The sequence below is a fragment of the Monodon monoceros genome, unplaced genomic scaffold, assembly GCF_005190385.1.
Source record: "Monodon monoceros isolate NGI ecotype Baffin Bay Population unplaced genomic scaffold, NGI_Narwhal_1 Super_Scaffold_6, whole genome shotgun sequence".
Lineage (NCBI taxonomy): Eukaryota > Metazoa > Chordata > Mammalia > Artiodactyla > Monodontidae > Monodon > Monodon monoceros.
In genome coordinates, this window is record NW_021703783.1 from 82,685,998 (window position 1) to 82,703,348 (window position 17,351).

Here is a 17,351-nt window from a genome sequence, read left to right on the forward strand (position 1 = left end):
GGCTGCAAACACTCATATTCAGTCAATAGAGGGACAGAGTCAAGCCCGCAGACATGCCTCTGAGGAGCTGGTTTTGAGAAACCACAGCTGGTACCCTCCCTGTTGGGTTACTTCTGCCTCAGGTTGTCAGAAAACCAAATCACGCCTTGACACTTGCTCCCCTCGGTCAGTTAGCCATCCTGGCTGGTCCCTCAAGGCATTGTTTTACTTAAAAAATGAGGCTTGGGCTTCCCTGGTGGCGCAGTGGTTGAGAGTCCGCCTGCCGATGCAGGGGACACACGGGTTCGTGCCCCGGTCCGGGAAGATCCCACATGCCGCAGAGCGGCTGGGCCCGTGAGCCATGGCCGCTGAGCCTGCGCGTCCGGATACTGTGCTCCACAACGGGAGAGGCCACAACAGTGAGAGGCCTGCGTACCGCAAAAAAAAAAAAAAAAAAAAATGAGGCTTGACTCTCATGCCAGGTGTTGCTTTTTGTTTTAAAGAGATCAACCCGTGCTTGGAGAACCATGGTGGCTGTCACCAGCACGCAGAGTGCACGCAAACAGGACCCAACCAGGTGAGCTGTGTCTCCGCGGGGGCCTACGTTTTCCTAGGAGCAAATTCCTGGGTAGTTAGACCCAGGCCTGAGGGACAGGGGCTGAGGACAGACCTCTAGGGAGTAGCAGCATGAAATAAATACATTAGAGGAGGTTCTGGAAGAATTCCCCAGGAGGCCATTCTTTGGGAAGCAGGAGAAAAGGGGAGAGGGGCAGGGGACAAAGGGTGCACAGGGAGAAGGGCCTTCCCTAGAGTGGGAAGAAGTGGCATTTGCAAACACCACATGGTTCCAGAAGCACCTAGAAGGTCTCCAGCAATGCTCTCCTTTCTTTCAGCTATCTGATGCCCAGAATCTTACCATTTTTCTCTGTCTTGAGGCTCTGAAATGCATGTGCCACAGCAGAAGATAACGGTGTTAAGGCCTCTGTCAGCCACGTATTCCCCAACACTGTGCCCCTTGCGGCGCCTTCCGCGGGAGCAGGTTTGGGGACGTGGGGAAATGTGAGGGCTCCAGCACAAAGGAGGGGAGAGGTCGAGGGGTGAGAAGACTCAGGCGGGGAAGCTGGAGGCTCGGGGACCCAGGCTGTGCCTCCCTCAGTCCATGTCATGTTATGAACGAGCAGGAAATTGCATACGTCAGAAACTGGATGATGACCAGAGCTGACAGCCAGCAGAACCTCTCTGTGAAATGACCCATTTCCCCTTCCTCCTGGACAGGCCGCCTGTAACTGTTTGTCAAAATACACTGGAGATGGGAAGGTCTGCACGCTCATCAACGTCTGCTTAACCGTGAGTACGCCCCCCCCCCCCCGGGGTCTGGCCTGCGGTGCCCCCTTCTCCGCGTCTAGGGGCGGGGCATTGAGGTGGGCCCCATCAGAACTGCTTCTGGGCCATTTCTCCCTCATGTCCCAGTTGCAGTGTTGGAGAAACTCCAGTCTCTGCCTCCATCTTCAAGTGGCTTCCCCTCTGTGTCTGTGTCTCCTCTTCTAGTGAGGACGCTTGTGGTCTTAAGACCCCCTGGTTAATCTAGGACGATCTCATCTCGAGATCCTCCACTGCATCTGCAAAGACTCCTTTTCTAAACAAGGGTCACATTCACAGATACCAGGGCTTAGGACGTGGACATAGCTTTGCAGGGGGCCACGATTCAATCCACCGCAGAGCAGGAAGAACAGAGGTCTCTGCCCCAGCTCACAGAGCGAGCGCCTGGCACAGCCAGAACTTGAGCGCACGTCTGTCTGATTCAGAGGCCACACCCTTGACCACTTCTCGTGGTGCGTGGTGCTTGTTCCTCCCGCGAGGCACTGATCCCCCACGGGGGCCCGGTTCATACACCTTCCTTCCTCGTTCATATCACTGCCCACCTGAGAGCCTCCTGCTGTGGGCATGAGTACAGCACAGACAGCTCGTAATTAAAGCCCTTCCTCTCCAGTCGAGGTCCCTACTGTGCCCCCTGCTGGTCTGCTTCATACTGACTGCCTTCCAGCTGATGACTTTTCCCTTTGCTATGATGGATTAGAGTTCAGCCTAAAGCTGAGAAGTATCCAACACGCTTGATGCCTTTCTAGTTAACCCCCAGGTGTTGAGAAACTTCCCATTTGGCAGCTCTGGGCTGATCTGTTCAGGGCTGGAGATCTGCTGGGATGGGCTGCCATCTTGAGATATGGGCATACCTCAGAGGTATCGCGGGTTCGGTTCCAGACCACCAAAATAAAATGAATGTCGCAATAAAGCAAGTCACAAAAATGTTTGGTTTCCCAATACATATAAAAGTTATATTTACACTATACTGAAGTCTATTAAGTGTGCAATAACATTATGTCTAAAAGACCAATGTATGTAAACCAACTACAGTTAAAAACAAAAGACATTAGGAGTTAAATAAACAAGGTACATAACTTAATTTTAAAATATTTCATTGCTAAAACTTGCTAACCGTCATCTGACATCGCCACAAACCTCCAATTTGTAAAAACCACATTATCTGCGAAGTGCAGTAACAGAAGGTGTGCCTGTGTAAGGCTGCAGGAGTGGGATGGCCCTTATAACTGTAGAGAGTTGGAAGGCAAGTTCAGGAAAAGGGCAAATAAGGCAAGCCGGTCAGTTACAGAGTGAGACAAAAAGTAAATTTCAATACAGAATCGCTGCGTGAACATTGGCAGAGCTGGCAAACTAACTGGTCTCATTCCTATCCCCCATTCCTTGGAAATTCTACCAGAAAAATGGCGGCTGTAGTGAATTTGCTCTCTGCAATCACACCGGAGAAGACGAAAGGACTTGTACTTGCAAACCTAACTACATTGGGGATGGGTTTACCTGCCGTGGCAACATCCATCAGGTAACACGAGGCATGTTTCCATAAAGTAAACTCCACCTTCCTCCCCGTGCGAAGAATCCAGGGAGCTAAGGAGGGTGCAAGAGTTTTGTTACATATAAAACTATAAAATACGAAAGGCTATTTTCATATAAATGGACAATGAAAAGAAATTTTATCTCGCAGTGGCAATTCAGTGATTCAGATCAACAGTTCTAGAGTCAGAAACACCTGGGTTTGAATTCAGCTCTGCCAGTTAGTAATGTGGCTTTGGGCAGATTATATCACCTCTTTGTGTATCCATTTTCTAAAGTGTAAAAGAAAATAACAATGGTACCAGCCCCAGCAGGTTGTTTTAAGATTTCAATGAGATAATGTGTGTAGTGGGCACAGAGCACACAGTACCTCAAAGGCATCGCCGTGATGTGGATTGTTGTTGGAGTGTGTCTGTGAACACCCTCGGGCGGAGAGGGTGAAGCCTTGTGATACTTGTAAAGTTCTACCTATTACAACGTGAACATCCTGTTATTTGGTTTAAAGAGGGACTAGAGCATTCTGGCTGATCAAATATTCTTGTTGATAAAGAAACTAAATCTGCCATAAACCTATAACTGAGTTTTTTAATATTGAATTTTTAAAAATGAGTCGTTCTGAACATCAACTGTGAGCCTATAGATGAGGCAGATTTCCAGTTGAAATGATGGTAGATACTCTCAATCTTAGAGAATTTGTCCTCCAGTGACATTCTGGTATATAATTCACAGATGTTAAGTGAACCTTCCTTGTCTTTGTTTCCAGGAGCTTCCCAAGAACCCCCAAACATCCCAGTACTACTTCCAGTTGCTGGTAAGAATGTGTGTGTCTGTCTAACTAGAAGAGTTGGGTCTCAAGCTAGATATGGGATAAATCTGTAACCTCCAGAGTAGGTGAGACTAGAATAAATCCGGGAAACTGCATTTCTGGAATAGGCTCTGTGTTGGTCCTTTGTGAACTTCTCAGGCCCCAGGTGGGCAGCATAAAAGAGTGGAATAAATGTTGCACTAGCCCACTGCACACGTGAGAATGTAGTTTATAAAAAAAACCTGCCATCATACCTGTGGAGACAAGAAGCGTTACTGGGGCAATTGGCTAATTCTCCCGGTGAAAGTATTAAGTTAGATCTTTCTGCACCTCTTACATCAGAATACATTCCAGATATATTGAAGAATAAAGGATAAAAATCTAGAAGAATAAAATCATAAAACCTAGAAGAAAATATAAGTAACCGTAGGGTCTTAGCATTGGCAAGAAGACAGAACAGTAAGTCATCTTATTGCTTATATTTGTATTGTTATCCCAAACAGAAAACATTTAGTATGTGGAAAAGACACTGGAAAAGAGTATCTGGAAATAACAGAGATCCTTCTAGGTGGTGGGATTATGGGTAGTTATTTTCTTCTTTATACTGTATTTTCAAATCTTTAATACAGTCAGCATATGTTATTTTTATACCCAGATAAAAATAAACATTATTTCAACGTCTAAGAATCTGAGTGACTCTGAATCTAAGACTAAATAAAACACGGGTCTCCCTATCCAGTTTTCTCTCCCCTCTGCCATCATGTACTCTCTGCTAGTTGTTTGAGCCCCTGCCTGTACTTACGTTAAGTACATGGCATGTGGCCCCCACCTTCCTTCCTACAGGAGCATTCTGTACGAGACCTGGTTGGTCCTGGCCCCTTCACTGTTCTGGCACCTTTGTCTGCAGCCTTTGACGAGGAACCCCAGGTAAGCATGAAGCTAGAGACAGGTGAAAGAGGTTTGAGATTGGAACACAGTCTCTGGGCATCACCCTGGAGACAACACTGAAGACATTTCTGGACAGTAGATCTAGGATCGGCTGGAGCTGACCAGTAATGGAAGGGGCTGCCTCTCAGTGTAGGGACCCCTCTCAGGGGAAGCATTCAAGTGGATTTGGGGTAACCACTGGCCAGAGACTTTCTAAAGGACATTCCTGAATAGGGTAGGAGGTTAGAAAAGACCAACAATTCTTCAATAATTCAAAGCTCCCAGAGACCACCACCCCCCCCCCCGAAAAAAAAAAAAGGAATGAAAAGAAATGCTATATTAATGGGATATAAATAGGTTCTTTTCTTGCAGGACTTATCAGAGCCTTTACTGTTTAACATTCACTTGGACTCTTCATGCTGGATTACCTATTAATATACAATAATGTAGCAAACATTTATTGATTGTGCCAGACACTGTTTCTAGTACCTGTCATAGATTAACTCATGACAGTCTTCATGACAACACAGTAAGCTGAATGCTATTATCATCCCCGTTTAACAGTTGAGGACGTTGAGAGAAGTAACTTTCCCCAGGTCACACGACGAGCAAAATGTGGAGCAAGGACTCAGACATGACTCTAGAACCTGCGTTCCTGACCACCACCCACACTGCTTCTCTATGCATATATTTTGGACACCAGTGAAGCAGGGACACAGAAATAGTTTTTAAACAAAATTTGACATTTGATTTTTTTTAAGCACTCAAAGAGTTATCATGAAATGATGATAACCTCGTGGGCTTTATTATCACACTGACTTTATGGTTAATATTGTTTGTAGTTTGATTTACGAATGATGAAGCATGGTGGGCTTCTCCGTACTAACGGTGTAAATCTGGCCCAGGCATCTCCGCAACAGGGGGCTGTACTATGTGGCATTACCCGGCATTTTTTCACAAGAGCACTTGTTTTTCAAGTAGCATCTCACGGGACTTGGGGTCCTTGGCATATGTGTTGTGAAATGCTGGACCAGAGGAACTCCAAGTTCCCTTTTACTCTGAGATTCTACAATGGAAGCAGGAAAGGAACTATGGCTGCCTTCTCCCTCTTGCCTGAATAATCTCTACCGTAACCCTGACTACAAGCCAACCCCGACTGCCGACTTCCTAGGGTCTGGGTGGGGACAGAGGTATGGGGGAGAGTCTGGAGGAGAGGACAGCAAAAGGGAAAGTTGGAGCAGAAGGCTTCTGACTCTGGCTGGAACCCTCTGATCTATGGCAGATTAAGGACTGGGACAAACAGGGCCTGATGCCCCAGGTTCTTCGTTATCATGTGATCGCCTGCCACCAGCTGCTTCTGGAAAACCTGAAATTGACCCCCAATGCTACTTCCCTCCAAGGGGAGTCAATTGTCATCTCCGTCTCTCAGGTAAGAGAGGCCACCTCTGCAAGGTGCCCATTTTCCTTGGGCCCTCTTTCCTCTTCCTTAGAGTAGTAAGAGGAATAATAACAATAACTAACGCATGTGGAGTGACTGCTATATGCCAGGTACTACCCTAAGTATCTTATGTGTACTAACTGATTTAATCCTCAAAATAATCCCATCATGTAGGGGATTTCCCGTCATGAAAACACTACTATTTTCCCCAATTTACAAATTAGGAAACTGAGCTTAGAGAGGTTAAGCAACTTTTCCAAGGTCACACAGCAAGTAAATATTAGAGCTGGAATTGAAACTCAGAGGCAAGGCAGCCTCAGGTGGTCAAGAGAACTGCTTTTGGCAGCACTGGTCAGAAGCCAGAGAGGGATGAAAGCTTTTGTTCAAAGCATTTGACCATGCTGATCCCTTCCCTCCCACAAAGAGAAACGAATGGTGGCTGTGGAATCCATTACAAAGGGAAAAAAGTGTGTAGTGGAGTCAGCAGGGGGGCTGGCGGTGTAGAGAACACATGTGAAAGAGAAGCCAATTGTGATCTGCTTTTTAGTTCATATTTGAGAATCACAGTGAAGTGACTGTTTTGGTTGATTATTTGCTATTAACTTCTCCAGGTGAAAATTACATTCTTGTCTCAGTTTTTTTTTATATAATCATGATAAAAAATGTGCTCAAGTAATTTGTATCTTCAGATTTTTCCCACGGCTCTACGTAAGTATTCACTTTCACGATGCTGTAACGTGTTCGTGAAACGTTTTGAAAAAAGCGATTTTGTGTCTGTTTCTCCTCGTGCTCATTTCCTTTTTTTCTTCTTTTTTGATTGATTTCAGGACACAGTGTTGATAAATAATAAAGCTAAGATCATATCCAGTGATATCATCAGTACCAACGGAATCATCCACATCATAGACAAATTGCTGTCTCCCCAAAACTTGCTTGTCACCCCTAAAGATGCCTCTGGAAGGATTCTGGTGGGTGAACTCATTGTCAGGCTCTCAGCGTGGAATGACTCACAATACTCATCATTTATTACCTCAGTTCTGATTTTGAGGCATTGTTTCAAGACGTTTTAATTTTGCTGCTTCAATCTCAAGCTACTATTAAGAACCTCATAAATACCATTCTTAGTAAGCAGTAAATAGGCAAGAGTCTATTTTAAATAATTGAATGGATTTTGTAAGTTTTTCTTCAGTGTCCACAAGGGCAGGTGGTCTTGTATAGATTTGGAAGATGGAGAAGTTACATAGATGGATGGTGATGATGACGTGTGAGAGAGACAGGATAGATGACTGATGGATGATACAGAGATAGGTAGATAGATAGGTGACAGGTAGGTAGATAGATAGACAGACAGATACCACTAAAACCGAACCAGGAGTAAAACGTCTTCTCAACTGACAGGAAAGACAATTTCAACTTTTTTGTTATTTACTAGTATTGGGTTCTTCACTGCAGACAGCAGAATCCACTATATCTCACTTAAATAAAAAAGAGTTTCTAAAGATATTAAGTATAGCACCAAATCTCTTAGAAAGCCAAAGAGCCTAATTCAGATGCTACACAGCTGGGAACAAAGCAGCCCAGGGACACCTACAAAGGGAGGACAGCTGACTTCACCGTAGGGCTGTCCTATACCAGCTACGCCCATGCCACCTGTCTCCAGCCTCATCACTAGGACATGAGAGTCTGGATACCAGATGCCTCCACCCTGTGCTCGTCAGAAGATCTGATATTCCTGCTAGCAGCCACCACCACCTCATGTTGTTTCTTTTCACCTCTAAGTCTTGCACAAGCACCTCCGCCTGGGGGATCCCGTATCACATATGGAACTCTAGCTGCAAGGCAGTCTGGGAAAATGCAGTGTTTGGCCATCCAGCCTCTGTAAAGCAGGAAGGCATGGGTACAGTGGAGCTGGGGTGGGTGCTGACGAGCCAACCTACAGTACCTGCCACGCTATCTTCCCCTCGTTCTATTCAGTTGAGCTTTTGTTAAAGTGCTTTGTGAACTGTAGGCAGAAAAGTTTCATTCCCATTCTTATTATCTTTGCAGCAAAATCTTACAACAGTGGCAATAAACCATGGCTACATCAAATTTAGCAACTTGATACAGGTAAAAACCTAGCAGGAAAGTTACCTCAGGGGATATAACCTACCTAAAGAGGTTCGGTGTTTGGAGGGTTTTTTGTTTGTTGTGTGGTTTTTGTTTGTGGCACTAGCCAGCTGTTGTGGGATCTTTGGGAAAGTCCTACTTTTCTGAAGAACAAAGTCTTTCTCTGCCACTCCATTCCCCAAATGTTGTAGGGTTTGTTCCCTGGCTGAGTTAGAAATTGAGGTATTTGAGCCTGGAGCAAGGGAAAGGAATTAGGATGTGCCAGTTCCTGAAATAGGTGCTTCACATCTGGAATCATCACCCCTGTTACCAAGATGGGGAAACTGAGACACAGAGATGGGAAATCTATGCTGATGAGATGGGCAGAAATTACACTTCAAACCACATTTTTCTGACTTCAGAGGTGACTCCCACGAATTGAGTAGACAAACTTCTCGTTCAAAGATTTCGGAGGAGAATCAGGAAGGAGCGGGGTTCTCCAAGACCCCTCTCCGCCACCTAACCCCAGCAGTCCCAGGAGGGCTCTAAGAACCCTGGGGCTCCCACGGCGCAGTCAACAAACCTGGTGTAGACCAGTGATTTCCAAAATGGCCTGGGGCTTGGGTTCTCTGGGGAGCTTTTTAGAAATGGAGATTTGAAGGTGTTCTTAATGAGACTCTCCAGGGGTGTTACAGACCAGTATATTTGCCCATCCACCCAGCCCCTAAACCTTATACTACCCCCCATACCTGGACATCAGGTCTGCTTGAACACAGACTTTTATTGCAAGGTAGCAAGCTTCTCTGGGGCTCAAAAAAGGGGAATAAAAAAGCCTACTTCATAGCGTTGTCGGGAAAATTATAAGAAAAAAAAAATATGATGCACCCCTGCTATAGAAGGTTCTCAAAATGATTCTTACCCATTCATCTGGCAAATTCTTTTTTTGACTCTGTGTGATCTAGAAATCTTCTAAATATACAGGAGTATCTCAATATTGTATAGGTTTCACTTTTTTTTTAATGAAATATGAGAAAAGTGCCAAGTGGGTCTTCCAGAAATTAAAATATTTGGACAAGAGTAGTAGCAAAAAAAGATAGAGAGAAGGAGAGATACTTGCTAAAGTGTTTCCCTATTAACAAAAGCCCAGAATTTGACTTTGTTTTACTTTCTAAGAAAATGAAGGTCAGGATGACTGGAGTCTGATGGGCCTTTAGTTTTAGGGACCAGCCAGAGTCCCCAAAAGCCCCAGGGCAGGCACAGAGGGGACCCCGGGCTGGCTGGCTCTGGTCCTCAAGGAGAGCCTGTGCCTCTTGGCTGGGCTTTGCTGCGCATGTGACCAGCTCCCTGCGTTTCAGGACTCGGGCTTGCTGAATGTCATCACTGACCCTATCCACACCCCGGTCACTCTCTTCTGGCCCAGCGACCAAGCCCTCCAAGCCCTGCCCCCTGAACAACAGGATTTCCTGTTCAACCAAGACAACAAGGACAAGTTGAAGGAATATTTGAAGTTCCACGTGATCCGAGATTCCAAGGTATTTTGTTTTCACACAGACGGGAGTTGCAGGGGTGCCCCTGCGGTGATCAAATCCAGGAATTGTCCGTGCATCTCCCCCCCGCACTACGGTGCAAAGGTGGCCTGAGCATCCCCTGCCCCGCTGTGTCCTCCTCTGACTGCCTGTGGTGAATTGACCCCTGCAGTGTAGCACATCTCGTTCTGTTTCTCCCACTGGCCACTGTTTTTGTCCCAACTTTAACCAACACCCAAGAGCATCCCTCCCCTCTTGTACTGCAGACCAGCTTCCTCCCTGCCCTAGTTCACATGGCAAAGTGGCCGTTGACGACAGTCCCCAAGTTCCTCCCAGAATGACTCTATCTCTCCCAATTCCAGAGTTTCTAGGCAAAGGTCTGATTCATCCAGCTGTGGCCAGCTGTTGGCTCCTGAGCTGATCCTCTGTGATCAGGGAAGCAGGACCTTGTGGGAACATGGCAGCTCTTGCTAAAACCCTGTCTCTTTGGGTCCTCAGCCAGGACCCTGTTTCCCTCCAGGAATGAGACACCTAATCCAAGAAGGCCAAATGCCCTCCCTCTGGTTAATTGGTAGGAACTGTAGTAGTTTCCTAAGGCTGCCATAACCAATTACCACAAACTGGGTGGCTTGAAACAACAGAAATGTATTCCCTCAGAGCTCTGGAGGCCAGAGGTCTGAAATCACGGTGTTGACAAGGCTGTGCCTGCTGAAAGCTCTGGGGGAGGGTCTGCTCCCTGCCTCTCTCTTAGCTTCTGATGGTTGCCAGACATCCTTGGCAACCCTGCCTTTTAGTGCGTCCCTCCAGTCTCTGGCCCTGTTATCACATGGCTCTCTATCTTCTCCCTGTGTGTTTCTGTGTCTTCACATGGCACTCTCCTCTCTTCTTAAGAAGGCACCAGTCATATTGGATTAAGGGTCACTCTACTCTGGTATGACCTCATCTCAACTAATTATATCTGCAATGATCTTATTTGCAAGCAAGGTCACATTTTGAGGTAATGGGGACCAAGACTTCAGTAAAACTTTTGAGGGGACACAATTCAACCCATCACAGCGCCCAATGCCATCTCCCTAACTCTGATCCTGCCACGGGCTTCACACACCAACACAGCATCTTCCATGGACTCCCCAGCATAGATGGGGATGGAAGGCTGATTGAAACCAGCTGGAGGAGACTTTCCCCACAGAAAAAATGTCCAGCTTCCTAGAGAGCCCACGCTTATTCTTGCTTTTGATTATATCTACTGTCATTTTAAAGCTGGAATTATTAGAACTCTTAGAAAAATTGTGTCTGAATTTGGTTTGTTGGCGAAGCTCCTTGGGGCCATTCTTCAGCCCAGATTTGGGGTGTTAATGTGGCATCATCACTCCTACAGGTTTTGGCAGTGGATCTCCCCAGGTCTGCTACCTGGAAGACCCTGCAAGGTTCTGAGCTGAGTGTGAAGTGCGGAGCTGGCAGTGACATCGTGAGTATTGTCACCCAGTGGAAGTTGGGAGTGCATTCTCCAACCACTGCCCCTTCCAGGAGTTGTTCATTTTTTCCCACGTTGACAGCAAGCTCTTTTCTCTCACTGCCTTCAGGGCTATCTCCCCTGAGTAAGTGGATATGAAAAACCTGATAAGTCCTGGCCAGCCCAAGCCCTCACCAGGTGTCAGGGAGCCTCCCTTTACACTTGCAGAGAGCAGCTTTTGGTTGATTTTTGGGGAAGATTTATTTTCCAGTGTGAGACGCTTCCCTGAAGCAAGAAAGTACCCTGTCATTCCTTTTCCTTCCTTCCCAGCCCTGCTGCAGCTTCCCCTCCAGCCCTCTCAAAGCATGTCAGAGCCAGCTCTAGGTTACATCTACCTAGATAGGCCAACAAAGAGAAAATTTGCAATTTTCACCTTCCTGGGCTTGCTCCTTAACAATATTACCTTCCTGTAATTCCATGTGATGAATGGGTCTGATGGGATAATAGTAGCTGCATCCTCTATCTTTCATTTAATGGAAAATGGCAATGGCTTAAATATGTAAGGGTTTCTCTCTCTTATAAAAAAAGAAAAAATCTGGAAGTAGCCAATCCAGAGGTAGCGTGATGGCTCACTGGGGGAGCTCCTTCTGTCTTCCTGCTCTGCAGCACATGTTTCCAGCCTCACAGTCACCTCAAGGTCCAACATAACTGTTGGAGCTCCAGCCATCATGTCCACTTTCCAGGCAGTAGAAAGGAGAAAGGGCAAAAGGGATGCAGCTCCAAGCTGAGTTGATTACCTTCAAGGAGCCTTCTGAGAAGTCCCAGATAACATTCTGTTTACATCTCCTGACAAGCCAGAATCCCTTTGGTGATTGGATTGGAATTGCATTGAATTTGTTACCAAATATGAAGAGTGTTAGCATCTTTACATCCCAACTTCTGGAAAGTTGTCCTAATGTACGTACTCTCTTGAGATCAACTATACTGTCTCCATAGACCAAACTGGACATGTATCAAAGAAGAAGAAGAAAAATGTTCACTGCTCATCCTGAGTGCTAATAGAACTTTCAGGCACTTTGTACACGGGACTTTTCGTTGCGGCGCGCAGGCTCTTCGTTGTGGTGCGCAGGCTTCTCTCTAGTTGTGGCGTGCGGGTTTTCTCTTCTCTAGTTGTGGTGCATGGGTTCCAGAGTGCATGGGCTCTGTAGTTTGTAGCACGCAGCCTCTCTAGTGGAGGCAAACGAGCTCAGTAGTTGTGGCACACGGGCTTAGTTGCTCCACGGCATGTGGAATCTTAGTTCCCTGACCAGGGATGGAATCCGCGTCCCCTGCATTGGAAGGCGGATTCTTTACCACTGGACCACCAGGGAAGTCCCCAGAGTACTATTTAGTTGGAACTTTATAACAACCCTATGCAATGGAATCATTAATCCTATTCACCTGGTAAAAACAATTAAACCTCAGGGAAGTTCAGGGACTTGTTCACACAGTGTATAAGTAGAAGTGGGGGGATTCAACTGCAGTTTTCCAGGGCTCTTTCCACTGAGTTACACAGTGTACATCCCATCAAACACTAGAGAGAGATTTATCTTTTTCTTTTCATGGAACTTTCTAAAAGCATTTGCTTCCTGGGAGGGAAATATATCCATCAATTTACTAGCTGGGTGGACCTTAGGAAAGAAAGCCTGAGGACTGTTGCAAGCATTAAACAAAATCATGTATCTAGAGCACAGTTTAGACAATGCCTAGTATACGTGAAAAAGTTGTCGTTAAAAGGGTAAAGCCCATCAGTGTATTTTGGAAAGGAAGTTGTACCGGTAGCTCTGCTAGGTGCTGGCACTAAATATGAAAACTGGGTAGCTGCATGCGACGTGGCCATGTCAACCAGGTTTATCCTGAGCCACGGCCAGGCCATCCCTACCCCACCCTGTTACCCCCACTGCCAGCGTTTCTACTTTGGTAGAGGCAGTGCTGTCGACTGGCCAGGAGTGTGGGCTGAGGCTGCCAGCCTGGGCATGAATGCCTGCACCACCACTTACCGACTGTGTCACCTTCGCAAGTTACCTAACCACTCACTGCCTCATTCTCTTCATCCGTGAATGGGGACACCAGCAAGAGTAGCCACATCCTCGGGATGTTGTGAGGATCGAAAGAATTTGCACAGGTAAAGCATGAGGGACAGTACTCGGATGTAATACATACTGCGTGTCTGAGATAAAGATGTTGGCCGTCGGTACGTATCAGTTCTCTGTGACTCTAGCAGGCGCTGGCCACACTCCATGGCCTGGGAAGAGGAGAAGTCTGAGGATTGTTGACTGTTCCCCTGCTCTCTCTCCCTCTGTCACAGGGCGAGCTCTTCCTGAACGGCCAAATGTGCAGAATTGTGCAGCGGGAGCTCTTATTTGACCTGGGCGTGGCCTACGGCATTGACTGTCTACTGATCGACCCCACCCTGGGGGGCCGCTGTGACACTTTTACCACGTTCGATGTCTCGGTCAGTCCTAAAAACACTACTGTAGTAAGGGAACCTTGGGCCAAGGAACAGCCCTCATGGGTTGTGGGACCCTGCTGTGACGCCACAGAGGGCTGGTCCCCAGTGAACACGGGACCCAAGGGATCAGAGCGCCACGTGACAGTGCTCTTCAGATTAACGTCTACTTAGTCCCGTACAAGCCTTGCCCGTGCTCATTTATGCACCCACACACCCATCCATCCATCCCCCTGCCATTAAGGAAACAGTTGTTGGGAACCAACTGTGTGCCACTGTTCTACCAGTCATTTTCAAACCCACCCACCCATTCAATCATTCACTTAACCATTCTACAAGCACTTTTTGAGCCTCTGCCAGAATAAACCGTGAGAAATGCCATACTTGACAGGGTATGACTACAAAAGTGGCCGTTTCATATGGTTCCATCTAATACATGCCACCATACCACCATTCATTTGCTCATTCATTAACACTGACTGAACTTCCGTCCCGGGTCCTGCACTGTTTGAGGCGTGTGTACATCTCACACACATTCATCCACCCAGTGCCATTTATTGACCTTTGAGCCTACTGTTTGGCTCAATGCTCATCTTACCCCTATCCAATAGTAGAAGCAGTTATCATCTACTCTATTACGCAAACTTGTAAATTGAGTCTCAAAGAGGTGGAGTGACTTACATGGCAAAGTCTGTCACCAGTTGATTTCTGTACCGGGCAACTTGTAGGCATTCAATAAATATCCCAAATTACTAGGATAACAGCCGAAGTAGGAGATGAAAAACCAGTTGTTAATTTCTTCACTTTCAAAGTATATACACAGACAGTTTTTTCAGTTAATCGTTTTTCCTCACCAATCAATCCCCTGAAAATCAAATAGCAACAAGAATTATTATCCCTGTTTTATAGATCAGAAGACTAAGGATCAAAGAATATGATTAGCTAGAACAATTACAGCTGATTTATAATGGAACTGACACCTGCATCCACATTTCCCACTGCTGCTATACCGTGTGCCTGTGTGACCCCGCCCTGGTCCACCTCCATCTAACAGGGAATTTTTACCTCAAAGAACTAGACTAAGGAATTGAGGTCCACGACATACCTTCAGAATTCTCTATGGCAAAGTTACAGAGTGTTTGCTTTTATATTCTTGATCATAGCCAGAATCTTAAGATAGATTAAGTTTTTAGTCACATAATCAAGGCATTAACCTGGGGCATTCCTTGTGTTTCCCAATATTCTGGATTTTTAAGTGTTTCTTTTCTTGCGTACTAGGGGAACTGTGGGAGCTGTGTTCATACTCCCAGCTGCCCCAGGTGGACTAAACCAAAGGTAATTATGAACATAGTGATAACGTTTGGAGAGTGATAGGTTTGTTTCTCTATCAGACCCCAGTCTCCTGGTAGCTATGAGTGTGCATGCGTGTGCATCTGCAAGTGTGTTATAACTGTGTGTAATTAGTTTATGTCTTTCTTTCAACAGTCAGGCCAGTGGGATTAGAGATGAACATTCTTAGCCCAGGCAGCCTGTCAACTCACTATCCATCTTTTAAGAACTGTCTAGGAGAGTCATGGGATTACAGACCTAGAAGGGGTTGCAAAGATAATTATAATTATAAAAATAATAGTTGTATTTTGTTGGTTGCTGTTCATGTCCCCGGCTCTGTGCTGGCCCCTTTATTTTGACATTATCCCTATTCCCCATTGTAATACCTATAGAAAAATATATTACCTCCACTTACAACAGATGAGCCTCAGAGAGGATAAGCAATCAGCCCGAGGCCACACAGCTAGTAAGGAGCAAAGCTAGGATTAGAGCCCAGCATGCAATGTAAGAGTAATGGTTAAGCCAATGAAATTTGGGGTCCACAGTTATGGGGTCAAATTCTCATGGGTAATCTTTGGCAAGTCATTTTATATGTTTTTGCCTCTGCAAAATGGAGCTAATAACAGTTCTGTGTGTGATTATTAGGAAAAGTAAGTTTTTAAATGTGGGTACAGAGCCTGGCACATAGCAAGTGCTCATTAAGTATTAGTTTTAGTACTTACTCCAAAGCCAAGCTCTTTCTACTCTACCAGTAACCCCTCTCACAGAAACACCCCTACAAAATGAACTGTAACCCCATACCCTCTCTACTGATGTTCCTGGGGTCTGGCCACAGACCCCTCTCCTGATAGAAAGCCACCTCTTTCCCACTCCCTTCTCAGGCAACCACACCTTTTGCAAACAGCTCTAAGGATTAAGATGGGGAGAAATCTTCTTCCCATGGACTCCACCTCTGCCCCCTCCCCCATTCATTTGTCTCTCTACACCCCTAAGAAGAGAATTCCCTGTACAGGGCTCATGACCATTGAGTCCCATTTTCTACTTGGGCAGTACCCAGGTTCCCCCACTGGGGGCGGACTAGAGCCCAAGAGCCCAAGGGGATGGAAGGTGGAGGGATGGTTCAATCTCTTCCTTTAGGGTGAGAAGCGGAAGTGTCTGTACGACTTGCCCTTCAGGAGGAACCTGGAAGGCTGCAAGCAGCAGTGCACCCTGGTGATACAGCTCCCCAAGTGCTGCAAGGGCTACTTCTGGCCAGACTGTCAGGGTAAGGGAGCCTCTTACTGCCTCGCAATTCTGAAATGATTGTACAGTCACTGTGGAGCATTTGAAAGTACTGTATAGGGGGCCGGGGGGGGCACGGGGAGCAGGGGAGTATATCACTCTTAATGATTCTGCTAAGAAAAGATCCAAAAGCAATTATTCTGAAGAGCTGTGCAGCTTTCCTTCTCCTTTTTTTTTTTGTCTTGTCATATTTGGTTTTTACAGAGTTGAGATTCTACTGTGCATAGATTGTAAATCATGTGTCATGCTTTTCTGCTTGATGTTATAGCATAAGACATTTCCCATGGTGTTAGAAACACCATACTTCATTTCTGACACCAGTCTATGATACTGATAAGCATGCTAGTTTAAACGCGTCTAAAGACATCTACCTTGGCAGGTTGCTATACAACTGTGATATGAATGGGCCATTATTTCCTGAAATCTCCCGTTATGTGTAACGTCGCCCTCCCTCCCTCACCTCACCCTTTCAGGAAAGGGCTCCTGAAACCCCTTTGTCTAGATACGACTTCTAGCCAATAACGCAGCAGCAAAAGCATAACAAATGCCATAGAACTTCCCATCCACCATGCATTGATTTAAGTGAGCACATTTATTGAGTGCTACTTCCCATATATGGGAACATCTGAACCTCGCAGCAACCCCTAAGAAGTAGGTTCCCTTGTCATCCCCATTTTACAGATGACGAAATCAAGGCACAGATTGGATAAGAAGCACACCTAGGGTCCCACAGTATGTCTCCAGAAGCCATGGTTTTAAGTACCATGCATACTCCATTCATCATGGTCCAGTTGAGAAAATTCTGGGCTGGGAGTCCACGCAATCACTCAGCCTCCACTCCACTCTCCATCACTAAAGCACAGACCATTGATAAAAGTCAGTGTCATCCCTTATATTTGTTCAGCGCTTTATATTTTCAAATGCTCTTGGTTACAGTGTCTTATCTGATCCTCAGAGTGGGCACTCTGTCATCACCCTCCCCCTCCTCCTCTAGAGCTAAGAGAACCGAAGCTCAGAGCAAGTTCATTATTCAGCCCAGATCAACACAAATCCAGGTCTCCTAACCCCCAAATACAGTGCACAGTTCAGTATATTGCTCTGCCAGTCCTTTTAGATAGATAGATAGATAGATT

General features: G+C 46.0%; 1 protein-coding gene across 6 annotated transcripts in view; it reads left to right on the forward strand.

The window, feature by feature from the left end:
• The window catches only part of STAB2 (stabilin 2), a 161,369-nt gene that overhangs the window by 115,293 nt on the left and 28,725 nt on the right, over window positions 1-17,351 (forward strand). For all 6 annotated transcript variants that reach the window (XM_029206263.1, XM_029206262.1, XM_029206261.1 and 3 more), the window contains 13 exons: window positions 483-556; window positions 1,255-1,326; window positions 2,756-2,875; window positions 3,650-3,697; window positions 4,535-4,618; window positions 5,901-6,047; window positions 6,884-7,024; window positions 8,103-8,162; window positions 9,497-9,673; window positions 11,046-11,135; window positions 13,468-13,614; window positions 14,887-14,943; window positions 16,075-16,201. In XM_029206263.1, the coding sequence (XP_029062096.1) occupies window positions 483-556; window positions 1,255-1,326; window positions 2,756-2,875; window positions 3,650-3,697; window positions 4,535-4,618; window positions 5,901-6,047; window positions 6,884-7,024; window positions 8,103-8,162; window positions 9,497-9,673; window positions 11,046-11,135; window positions 13,468-13,614; window positions 14,887-14,943; window positions 16,075-16,201 (1,344 nt within the window). The remainder of the gene's footprint in view (window positions 1-482; window positions 557-1,254; window positions 1,327-2,755; window positions 2,876-3,649; window positions 3,698-4,534; window positions 4,619-5,900; window positions 6,048-6,883; window positions 7,025-8,102; window positions 8,163-9,496; window positions 9,674-11,045; window positions 11,136-13,467; window positions 13,615-14,886; window positions 14,944-16,074; window positions 16,202-17,351) is intronic.